The sequence below is a fragment of the Idiotropiscis lumnitzeri genome, chromosome 16, assembly GCF_059441095.1.
Source record: "Idiotropiscis lumnitzeri isolate Australia: NSW breed Sydney's pygmy pipehorse chromosome 16, RoL_Ilum_1.0, whole genome shotgun sequence".
In the NCBI taxonomy this organism is placed as follows: Eukaryota; Metazoa; Chordata; class Actinopteri; order Syngnathiformes; family Syngnathidae; genus Idiotropiscis; species Idiotropiscis lumnitzeri.
Genome location: NC_142406.1, coordinates 14,638,610 through 14,651,140, shown reverse-complemented (window position 1 = coordinate 14,651,140; position 12,531 = coordinate 14,638,610). Strand labels below are relative to the sequence as shown.

Below are 12,531 nucleotides of genomic sequence, written 5' to 3'. Positions count from 1 at the left end.
AATACATGAGACAAAAAAAAAAGAAAAAAAAGAGGTCAATTCAAAGCTTTGGCTATCAATAAGAAAAAAAAAACAGAACCGCATTGAAGTAAGGCTATGTTCACACTGTAGGTCAATTTTTGTTCATATGTGATATTTAAATATTTTTTTCCCGTGTAATGTGTACATTTTTCACAAAAATACACCACAGGGCTCTTTTGTATGTGGAGTAAAAAAAAAAAATAAAAAAAAGACCCATATCCAAAGCAACTACACTATGGACACTCAGGTCACACTCATCTGGAAAACAAAAAACAAAACATGATCAAAAGCTAAGCCTGACCAAGCAGACAATGACCGAGGTTACCATGGAGACGTCTCCATCAAATGACAAGATCAAGGAGTAATCGGCACAAAAAAAAAAAACATTTTGACCTCATGCCGCCAGGCTCTTCCGCAAATCTCAAGCGAGGACGTTTCAGAGTGAGGAATTAGATGAACCCTGAAACATGAAAGCATATTTACTTCCGTCAACATGTTTTGTGCACACGCGTGCCACCGGACAGATGTTTTCTGTTAAGTCAAGTCAAGTCAATTTTATTTGTGTAGCCCTTAATCACAGACAGTCGACATCCCCGATCTTAACCCCCAGGAGGGCAAGGAAAAACTCAAAAAACCTCATTAGGGGAAAAGTGAGAAACCTTGAGAAGGGACCACAGATGGGGGAATCCCCCTTCCAGGATGACCAGGCTGCAATGGATGCCAACTGGGCAACATTTGACACATACAATGATGTTCACATTAGAAGTTGCATTTGTTTTTGTAGTGTGCCAACTGCATAAAAAGATTTGATTTGACCAAAAAGTCGAATTGAGCCCTGCAATGTGAACGTAGCCCAACATGACCATAAAACGGACTAGCAGGCATTAATGACATCATGTTATCCAACAGACTAGAACGCTACGGAGAAAGAAAAAGCACTGGAACATTGAACACAATCTGATGTTTTTTCTTTTTTAATGACAAAATACACAGAAAAGTATTTCCTGGGAGACATGTTCGCAGGGAGCTGAAAAATCAACATTTTCCCCAAGTGAACAACAACCTTTGACAGTCAAATGAGGGTCAAAAGCAAGACGTGTGTGGGACTTCTGGGTAAAAAAAAAAAAAAAAAAAGTAATGTAAAAAAATAATAAAGATAACAAAGACTTCTACGTTTGATTATTTTTGTCGCTATTCTATTTCCTGCTGATCGCCAGGGAGACGAAGTACCTGACTCAAGCGGCGTCACACGAAAAAACTAGAATCTTCCGCGAGAACTAAAGTGGAGGAATAAAATGTCTTAAGATTTGAAAATGTAAGAGTTTCGAGTACGACCGATGAGTCAGTAGGAAGATATCGAACTTACCAGACTACATTGTTGCCTACAAGTGTAACACGTTGACGGACTGCTCATCAAGCGCCCCGTTTGGACACTTCTGACGTCACTCCTGGGGTTTGCCCCCCTCCTCAGGAGCAGCCTGTTCTTCTTGTTGCTGGCTGGGGGCGTCCGCTTCCACTTTCTGTTCCTCGCGCTCCTCTCCAGCGTCGTTGGTATAGTTCTGCGGTGCCTCGCTTTGGACGACAGTCTTGTTGCCCGAGCCCTTGGGGCGCCCCCTTTTGCGCGGCACGCCGTCCTCACCCGCTGTCGACTGAGGGCGATCCGGAGTGCGGGGCGAGGCAGGGCCGCGCAGGTGGGCGCCTCGTTTCGATTCCGACTTGCGTGGTCGACCCGGCGTGCGGCGGGGAGATGTGGGGGCTCCCTCCGGAGGATCCACCAGAGGATACTTCCTGGGCCGCCCGAGGGGCTTCCACACTTTGGGCTTAGCGGGTTCATCGCGGGAGCTGTGCTTGCTGGGACGGCCTCTTTTACGCGGAGGTTTGACATCGTCCGACTTGCGCGGACTCCCTCCACCCCGACGAGCGGCCGGGGACGCCACGGCAGCAATAGGATGCTTCCTGGGTCTCCCAAGGGGCTTCCACACTCTTTTTTTGGCGTCTTCTGAGGACGGCAGGGGGTAACTCCTGGGACGGCCCCTTCCGGAAGGTACTTTCTTGGGTCTTCCGCGCTTCCCAGTTTTTCTGGGGAGGCGAATGACCAGCCGAGAAGGCGGGATCTGCTTTCTGCGAGGGCGACCCGCTTGGAAGAGCGCCAAAGACATGGTCGGCTTCTTGTTGACGGAACCTTTCGGTCGACCCGGAGCTCTTTTGGGGCCGTCTGCGGTAGGCGTCTGGCGCCGCTCGGCACTGCTCTTCCGCGGCCTGCCCCTCCCCCTCGGGGAGGCAACGCCATTGGACGAGTTGTTGTTGTCAACATCACCAAGTTCGATGCGAGGCGCCTTTGTGATGGAGCTATCGGCGAGCTCCGATTTGTCGCGTTCATCTTCGCACGTGATGTTCTCGACCTTGCGCTTGCCAAATCCTTTGGGGCGCCCTCTTCCCACTTTGGGCTTTTCTGAGCCATTGTCGTTAGGCGCCTGTTCTACCGAACGCTTGGTGGCGGTGCTCTTTGGCCGGCCCCTCTTCTTGGGCACGCAATCTTCGCCACGGCTCATATTCTCAAAGCCCAGCGCAGGGCTGCTGTTGGAAATGCCTGAAACAATCTCCATGAGATTTACGTCAGGAACGCTGATCTGCGGCTTTTTGGAACCTTTGGGTCTTCCTCTTCCCCTTTTCACCGAAATGCTGTCAGAAATGACCTCACCAGACTCCTGTTGGCCAGGAACGCTGCCTTGCTCTTCAACCACACTCAAGACTTCTTCCATGCCGTTCGCACGGACAGTTTCAGTTAAATTGACACCTGTGAAGTATAAAATCAAACATTGAAATCTTCTGATAATTACAGAGAAGCAATTATAATTTCAGAGGACTGCAAGACCTGAATATTTTGCAGCATTACCCAAATGAATGCAATTTGACATTGTTTAAAATTAACACACTTTTTCCAAAGAGAAGCGCTGATCAAAAACAAGAAAATAGCAATATGCTTGGTTTAAAAAAAATATATATTTTTTTTTAAATTTATGTCGGTGTCATCCAGATCATTGTAAGAGGAAAAGGTTGATTCAAGGCATCAATACTTGTTTGTTGAATTAGATTTTTTTCTGAAATTTCTGAAAAAGTTTATTTAAAAAAAAAAGAGCAGGCAGTTATGCTACTAGGATAACATTATATTGGCATTTACATTTCCTAAGGTGGGTTAAAATAAATGTATAGCTAACAGCCCTATTCTATGAGAATGAATGAGAGTCCACTATGAATAGTGCTGCCCTCTGGAGGCCATTATGGGTGATGCAGGACGAATTGTGGCACGTTTGACTACATTTTTAAATAGTTTATCATTACTATTGAAAAGAAACGTTAAAAAATCGCATCGTGCAAGTAATTAAATTAAAACTCAAAGTACTAATCATATCTTCATTTAAATATTCTAAATAGTCACTAACAATTATTGACTGTCACCCGTTCGTTATTTTTTTGCCATAAAGTATAATTAATAAATAATTACCAACATCTTTATTAAAAGTATGGACTTGAGAAAAAAAAATACTTCACAGCTGGAAAAATCTGTCCATCCGCCAAATATTTCAATAAAAAAAATCTGAGCACAATAAATCTATCCATATTTTTAAACAATTATATAAACGTTTCGTTTAATAATGAGAGCTCTTAGTCATTAACACGTTTTGTTTTCCCCTTAAACCATTAAAAAAACACTGGCTCATTGATGTGATGAACAGCCCCCCCCTCCCGAAAAAGCTCAAATATTACGTTAAAAAAAAATCTCTAAAGTCTAAAATATGCAAAAATCATGCAAAAATGTCCTTTTGGTAAATTGCTGTGGTCGATGTTGCTGGGAGGGTGTGTTTATCAGGGGTAGGCTAATTCCTGGACATCACTCTTAAAATGGCGAGAAGGCGTAGCGACATTCAAGTGTTTCCTCAAAGTACCGATTATCCTTCACAATAATAACACCGATCGCCACATAATATATATATATTCGCTGCCTGCTCGGAATATTCAATGCACGAAACGAAAAAATTGCCCGAATCCGTGCATTTTTTTTCCAGAAAAATCCGCCCATGCACGTCCACCATTTTACAGCAAACAATCAGTATGCCTTTTATGGAACGGGTTGTTTTCCAGGTAATAGCCGGGTTCAAATTCAACCGAGGCGACTGGTGACGCTAGCAAACGTCCGTTTAAAATATCAAATTCGACCCACGTCAGTCTTCTTACCTTTAAAGTGTCCCCGTTCTGCCCTTGATTTGATTTAGCACAAAAACACGCGTGAAAATCTCATCGACTGAGCCCCAAAAAATGCGACAAATATTATCGCTGTGACGGCGGTAATAAATGTGCTGTAGCTTCCGGCGGTCTGTCCATTACAGTTATCCGGGTAGGAACAATATGATGCGTCGCTTTCGTTCCTACAGCTTTTTTTATTTCAACAAAAACGAACGGACACTAACATTTACAGTTCAAAGTTATAATTTAGAAGGTTACTACCATATTAGTTATGCATGTTTGGTGTCTCACCTCAAGAGCAAAATACCGAGCTCAAGTTAATTCCACAGGGCAGAGCAAAGCAACGTTGCTGGAGTGTTATGCTTCTGAGCGGAACTAAACGTGTCAGCTTGAGAACTGTTTCTATGGGTTCAATAAAACACATGCCTGTAATGTTGAGTCAAATTTTATTGCATCATTACAAGAACAATGGCAGACATATTCAAATGGACAAAGGACACACATCCCCACCAGCAGAGGGAGCAACTCCATGTTGAACCCTCTGTCCAACCACACCACCCCGCATCCCGCCTCATCCACCCCATCCCACCTCTCCATCCGTCCTCGCGCGCTTTGCCATGGTTACCAGACACAGCGCACCAATGCAGCCACTTAATGTTCTTTTTCAGCCAGCCAGCGAACGATCTGGGTACTAATATGTCTCAGTCTGGCTTGGGATGCGCAAACGCACCGGTCTCATGTCACAGATGCTTGTCTGCCATCACCAAATAAAACAATGAGAAAAATAAATATGTGAAAAAAAGTCTTCTTGTGTCCCTAAACAGGATAATTGGGAGAGAAAATCGTTTTAATTTCACAAAATCAAAGTCACCTGATTTTAATCTGGCACGACAAATGATGTGAAAAAAGTTCAAATGTGCGTGTAAAATATTTCATTTTGTTAAATGATAAATCATTGTTATTTTAAAATATTTAGTCTCTCATGTTCCAAGTGTTCTTTGTTCATCCCAGAACGGGTACAAATCACCACTGGGTGGCAGCAGTGCTCCCCTCTTTGCCTCTCCATTGGCTCTAGTTTTACTTTAATTTAGTTTGATCAAAAAGTAGTTCACAAAATTGGACATTTGATGCCTGTTTAAGTGCTCCTTAAAACACAGTCGGGATAATAAATAAAGGCTTTATAAAGTCCGAAGTGAATTCATTCACTTTATGTGATTTCTGATGCAGAAAACTTTCAAATGTGAACAATTTGGAAGTGAACCACCTTAAACAAAAATCAAAAGTTCGCTTGCGTGAAGTGGAAACCTTTGCGTAGAGCGTCCCCATCGCTCAATCATCAGGCGAGACGTTTCAAGACTGGTCCTTCGCTTTATTTGCAAATTGGAATCATCAAACAATGCATGCGGACATTGAATAACATCAAACCTAATAACACCAAAAAATAACCGAAACGAGAGTGAAGCATACGATTGACGTTACCTCATTCTGCTTGGCTGGGGCGCGTGGATCTAAGATTCAACAGCTCAGCTTTGTTCCTTCTTTCTGGAGGTAACATATAAAGACGGAATCAAAGGAAAGAATGACCAAACTATGACTACGACGACATAAGTGAAAAGTGAAGACTGTTTACCTTTCATACTTCATTTATATTGTTTTAGATTTAGGGCTTTCGTTTCTTTGCTTTATGGGCTGAAGCTCCTGTCGAGGACTTTTTTTTTCACTTGATTCTGTTTGAGTTTGCCACGCTGACGAGAGTGACATCGCTTTGACCGTACATGTCAATTACACACAGCCAAACTACAGCTACTGCCCCCTAGTGGACATCCACGCCATGTCTCCCCATCCTTTTTGGAAACTTATTTGGCTTTTTTGGGAAGCACCTTTTTTTTTTTTTTGCGTGCGTCTTTGTTCCCAAGGACCTCACCTGTGAGCGTTCACATCATCACAGGTTAAGGGTCTCAGGGACAAGGAAGCACACTGAAGCTCTGGAGAAGAGTGAGGCGCGAGGTGGAGGGGCCATACATTTGAAGAAAATCGGTCCAAAGGAGAAAAGTCACTGCCGCAGTCCGCCATTTTGTCTCGCCAACTGCAACAAGAGACATTCAAGTTAGGATCAGTGTTGAAATTATGTTTTTTTTTTTTAATTCCCCGCTTCTACCGTTACAACGTACGTGACGGGGCCTGTTTGCGAGCACGCCGCCATGAGTTACTCGGCGCTCCATCTTCCCTTCTTTGTCTCTCTCTGGCCCACTTTTACGAGCCCCTCTGCCGCTCTCTTGCACGAGCGCCGCCGAACCACGGCAGCCATAACTTGAAACGGCGCATATCCGAAGAAACCATAACAATGTCGAAAAAGAAACACGGCAACACGTAACGGCGGCGGAAACGAACGGTCAAGTCATTTGCGTTGCGCTCGTCATTTGTCAAAGTACACGCGACACACACCACCAGCTATTGATCCGTTTCCCGCCTCAGAGAGAGAGAAAAAAAAAAAAAAACGCAACAATGAATCCAGTAGTTGGTAAAATGAGATCTATGCCGCATGTCCTTTTTTTATTTTTGGTCTTGCCAGCTTGCCTTCTGCCAAGTCACACTGGCGAGTCCGAGGCATGGTAGTACACGCACACGCACGCGATTATCTGGTACAACCTTGTCCTCCCTCCATCTATGAGCACCTCCTTTCATAAATCTGTGTCACCTATCACACACACACACACACACACACGCGCGCACACGCACGCACGCGGAGATACTTATGCAAGCATGCAGCATCACCATCTACCGCTCTTTCTTCTCGTCTTCCGTCCCCGCCTCCCTCTGCTCCGTCTCAGCCCTTCCTCTCGTTTTCATCCTTCCCCCCTCTCTCTCTCGCTCACTCTTTTTTCCCCCTCTCTCTCCTCCGCGGTAACCCCTTCCCTTTTTTTTTTTTTGCAGGCGTGACGTCCTGTCTGGCCCCGTCTTGCAGTCTGCTCTGCCTTGACACAAAAGACGCTCAGGTGTCTGATTGTTGTTGGTATTGCGGCGGCGTTAGGGCGGCGACACATTCGGACCACATCCATCTTTTTTTTTTTCCCCCCCTGCATCCTGATTTTGTCTAAATGACATCGATACATCGCCGATCAGCTGATTTTCCACGTTTCGGTAATATTAGAGATGGAAGTGCGCATTTAAGCAATATTTGGCGGACCGCGGCGTGAACGACGCATGGCCTGTAAGCGTTCACATATTTCACAGGGCTTGGCGAGTACATTTCAGATTTCGTACAAAAGCAGGAAAACGGCGCGTTAGGGAATTTAGAGATGGGGCGGCAATGGGATAATTTGTCCGTAAGTTGTCAAAAAAGAACATTTGTCACGTGAAGTTGTAAAGCAACACACATGCGATTTGCAAGCACATACCTCGGGTCAAATAACTTCCCTCGATTTCCACCAGGCGCCTTTTTTTGTCAAATGGAAAAAACAACTTAAAAATGATGGCGCAACGATTGTCTGGCGTTTTAGCGCGATTTTAAAGTCGCTTATCACTTCATTCAAAATAGTTGCTAGAAAGGTCGGAAAAGTTGTTAAATCAAGCGAGAAAACTGCCGACTTGGCAACACCGACTTTGTGAACCAGAATGCTGCCGATTGATCAGGAAATAAAATTTAAACTATGACCGCTGGCCTGCAAAGTGTTGAATGGCCTCGGAGCTAAAATATTTCTTTCAGTTCCTGATAAAACTTCCAGACCGCGCGAGTGCAGTTTTTCAAAAACGTTTCCAGAACCAAAAATGATGTCAGACTTCAACTCGTTTTTTTTTTTTTTTGCCATCATACAATTTAGTTTCATCTCTCCTGCTTTGACTTGGAACGTCGCCTTGATTTTCATATTTTTATTGACCGTGTTTGAAATCATTTCTCTTTGAGTCTGTAGAGCACGATGCATTTGCTTTGTGAATGACTGGCGTTATACACACGGTGGCCTCGCCTCGCCTCAGCGAGTACAAGCGTCACCAAGGCAAGCTGTCAAAATTCATCCAGAAAATACCGAAACGATCCTGAGCCATGCATTGAAATTACTCCATGATGGATGAAGCGCCCGGCCCTCCTGAATTTAACGCGCAAGATCTTGCGGCAATTTGGAGTGAGCCCTGTTTACGCGAAAGAACATGGCTGAATGAGTTGTGATGGTGCGTTTTTTTTTTTGCAAGCTGCTTTCTTTCGGTGTGTGCGCATACGTGTGCAAACAGACGAGAGCAGCGCCCTGCACAGATTGCTGATATATGCTCCTTTTTTTTTTTTTTCTCCCCTCCGCGCCGCAACGCAATGCGGATACTGAGCGTCTGAGCCACTCGCCAGACACAGTGCAGGGGGGGACAGAAGTGGGGGGGAGGGGGGGGCAGAGGGAGAGGCGGTGGCGGCTGAGGGCGCAGCGAGGCGAGGCGAGTTCATCACACACACGCACGCGCACTGCGTGTGTTCTTCAGGACATACCGACAACAACCTGTAAGGATGCGCAACAAAGCATCGCGGTGACGTGTAAAAATCGACACTTGCTAATCATACAAATGATCAAATGTTTTACTTTGCGCACGAGATGGCAGCGGCTTAACCATTCAAAGAGCAATGCGGAGGAAGGCGGACATATTGATGATGTCCAGCCCGGCGGAACCTCCTTGGCAAGACACGTTTCCTTGAGACAACAAATGTGTTGTGTCAAAAAAAAAAAAAGGGGGACAGACGGGATTAATTTGTTCCGTGAACAGCACAAATAAATTTCTCCATTGAAACGAAGGAGAACTATACGAATCCATTCCAGCACCTTTGAAAAATATTTTTTTAGTTTATTATAAAGAAAATTAACACTGCATTGTATCAAAAAATGAACAAACTAATCATCATAAAAAGATTGTAATGAAATAAACAGGTATGATAGTCCAATTATTGTACATATTAAAGTGTTGGATGTGCCTTTAATGGGCGTGGCCAAGAGAGTGACTTTTTTTTCATACTTACCAGCCGGAGACGAATGCGGCAGAGAAGTCTCGGCGACACCGCAGGGAAAGCTAGAAGGTTGTACAGTTATCTCCAGGCTGCTTATGATGCGAAACAATACAACCAACTACCTCACACTGCAGAGCACCTCTTCCGCTTCTTAAGATGACTTTTCAGAAACATGCACTCAACTTAATTGCAACTTCTAAAAATAAAAGTATGTCGGCGAGCACCTCTGTCCGATGGTAGCAAGGAATAAGGAGAGGTTTGTGAATGAAACCCACTGAAGCCGACCCTTTTGGAGGATTTGTCTCCCTCTTGTGGCTGAAAGCCGAACTGGCTCCATCCCACCTCCCACCTGAAGGCGAGGCAGCCCCCCTCCCTCCTTCTTTTTCCTCTGTGGGATCACAAAGGCGAGCGCTTAACCTGCAGCCGCTCACCGTAGGCGTCTACGTGACCTACTTCCACGGAAGGGAGAACTGGAATCTTCCACGTCCGCAAAGGCGGGATGCAGCACAAGCGAGCGCTCGGCTTTGTCATTCCCAACACGACACACCGTTTCGCTCGACAGCGCCGATGATTATTTTCACATGCAGAACGATAAACGCTAGATAAGCTACAGATTTTGAGCAGGGTTGCAAAATTTGGGGGATTTTCAAAGTTGGAAACTTTCCACGGGAATGAACGAGGAATTGCCAAAATGGAAGGACGACTTGCACTTGACTCTAACACTCGTGTGCCGTCGTGAAAAATGTGAACCACAGTTGCCGATGTGCTTTCAACTGTTTAGCGAACGGGACAAACTGTCGAATATGCTCGCAAGGAACGGACTTCAGACTGACAGCAGCTCCTAGGCCACACCCCTTAAAGGCACATCCAACACAGTAACATATTCACTTGAAAAAAGGTTGATTTCTTTTTATGAATTTTATAATGTGCGATTTTACTTAAAAAGGGAGGTTCAATACCACTTTTTTTTCAGACCAATATCTGCGTGAGTTGAATACTTGAGTATAATTTTGAAAAATAAAATTTCATTTAACACAATGACAAAAAAAAATTGAACAATTGAACCTGCATCAGCTTGACACAAATACCGTAAACGTAAAAAAACAAAAAACAAATCAAATCTCTGAATGGACAGTTAGACGTTAAAGGCTCTCAGCAACTTAGTGGCTGATCGACGGTGCGCCCATTACGAGGCGTGTCCACGCCAAACTGTCATCCGTTAGCGGTCAATGTGTGTTTTGACAGCGCTCCCGTGTGCGCGCCCGAAGGAGTCATTGATTGCCTGATTGGAGTTAGTTAGCGGGGGCCTCCTATTCAGCCGGGCACAATGCGGCAAAAATACAAGCGTGGTCTATTCACTCCCGCCTGGAGACAAACAACACGGTAGGGTAGCGGCCGCGTCCCTGACTCCCGCCATTGTGCCGCCGGCTTCACATGATTGAGTGAAAGTAGGTGTTAAGTACGGCAGCTGCGTACGCCTCACACAGACTTCTTTTATTGGAGCGCGTTCAAGCACAAACCCGTTCACCTCGCCTCTCCGCGCCACCCTCCATTTTCCCTTGCCGGCCCTGCACTCACCTAAGCAGCAACTCTTTTTTTTTTTTTCCCCCCGTTCACTGTGACAACCCCTCTGTTGTCTTTCTTCGGAACCTCGCCGACTCGCCCCCCCCCCCCGCAACCACACTCCAGTCTCATTCAAAGTCAGACCACGCTTGAATGCGGCATGGTTGTGCCAATGCCAGCCAGCTCTTTGCCAATGTGGCCGACTGGATGGATGGTTGCGGGTGGGGGTGGACCGATTCTGCCCCCCCCCCCTTTCTCACCGAATCAGCATGCATGCTGGTGTCGTGAGGGCGTGAGAATTGCGCTGAAGCCAAGATTGGCAAATGTTTCATTTGCAAATGTTCGTAATGTGACCGTACGTCATCCAAAGGCGTCTTAACGTTAAACAATTTCAGTTCCGAAGATAAACGCGTCCACTTCAAAGAAGAGAGGGAACATTCTTTTTGCCACTATCTTTTGTTTAGTTAAGGACTGGACATGAAGTAATGTGACAAGAAAGGGAAAAAAAAAAGTATTTTTCTTTTTTCTTCTTTGTTATTTTAGGATTGTGGTCAAATTAGTGACTTTATTTGAGTAAAAATCGCATCTTTTTTCAGATTACAACTTTATTCAGGTATAATGTAATGTTTTTGTAATAAAATTAGAACTTTAATCTGGCAATATGACAACTATTTTTAAAAATTACGTTTTTTATGATTTTTTGTTTTTATTGTACTTTATGCTGGAAAAAAAATTATACTTTTTGTCGGAATATTACTTGAAATTTTTTTGCCACAATATGACTTTTCAAAAATAAAATGAGTAGTTTTTAATGGGAATATTTACTTTATTCTGGTAAAAAAAATAAATCATAACATCATTCATCCTGGTCAAATGACTATATATAATATTGTCGCAATATTATTACTTTATTTGAATACAAATATTCTTGCGCGCGGGTCTGCAACATATCCCCGGTGATAAACGGGAGTTCACTTTATGGTCAAGTCTGGCATCTCATTTCATTTTGCATTCAGTCAACAAAACGCATTTGTTTCTGCTTTCGGCTCGCCATCCTCCCAACTCCCTTAGCGCCGGTTGCAAACGCGTGACGCGCCTCTGTGAGACGCAATCAAAACCAAAACCTTTTTGGCTGTCCGGGATGATGAGATGGCGCCGGTGCAATTTGTGCCGAGAAACCCTTGTGCTCCGACGTTATTTACAAAGGCAGAACAACATTACCATGGGAACGCACCAGCAGGCCAACTCAATGACTTGGCATGATGCCCTCGATGGTTGCTAGGGCACAGTTGTCAATAGCGACCGGGTTGTGCATGGGAAAATGCTCCATGATGCATGTTCTGTCTCAGACTCTTTTTTATTTTTTTTCATGTTGCAGTTAAACATCATTTTCAGCAAATTACCTGGCGAACCGTATCCATCTTTCACGGACTTTCCCATGGTTGTCCTCGCCGGGGTGGGGGAGCGTCTCGACTTGACCGCCGCATTCCTGCAAGCAGCGGAGCATCGCGCACATTATTACCAGCATACCACAGCACGGCAAAGAGCAAACAATAACAAACACGCTCAACCCGTGGTACACAAATAGCCCCCCCCCCCGTTAAACAACACAATCTTGGCTTCAATCTGCCGCCGCCGCCGAATCGTCATTAAAGGCGAGCGCGACGTCCTTAATTAAATTAGAACGGACAATCCTCCGATTAACACATAGCGCTGAATAG

General features: G+C 44.8%; 1 protein-coding gene across 2 annotated transcripts; it reads right to left on the bottom strand.

Moving 5' to 3' along the window:
* Positions 1 to 225: 225 nt before the first annotated feature.
* Positions 226 to 4,402, bottom strand: LOC148321614 (uncharacterized). Of its 2 annotated transcripts, XR_015839398.1 has the most exons (3): positions 4,258 to 4,402; positions 1,388 to 2,818; positions 226 to 481 (listed from the first exon to the last, which is right to left on the bottom strand). XR_015839398.1 is itself a non-coding variant. In XM_088278583.1 (2 exons), the coding sequence occupies exon 2, from the start codon at positions 2,781 to 2,783 to the stop codon at positions 1,464 to 1,466; it is 1,320 nt and encodes a 439-aa protein (XP_088134709.1). In that variant the 5' UTR covers positions 2,784 to 2,818; positions 4,258 to 4,402; the 3' UTR covers positions 980 to 1,463. The 2 variants fall into 2 exon arrangements, 1 of the variants encoding a protein (XP_088134709.1); XM_088278583.1 differs by lacking the exon at positions 226 to 481 and having other exon boundaries at positions 980 to 2,818.
* Between the last annotated feature and the right edge of the window lie 8,129 nt (positions 4,403 to 12,531).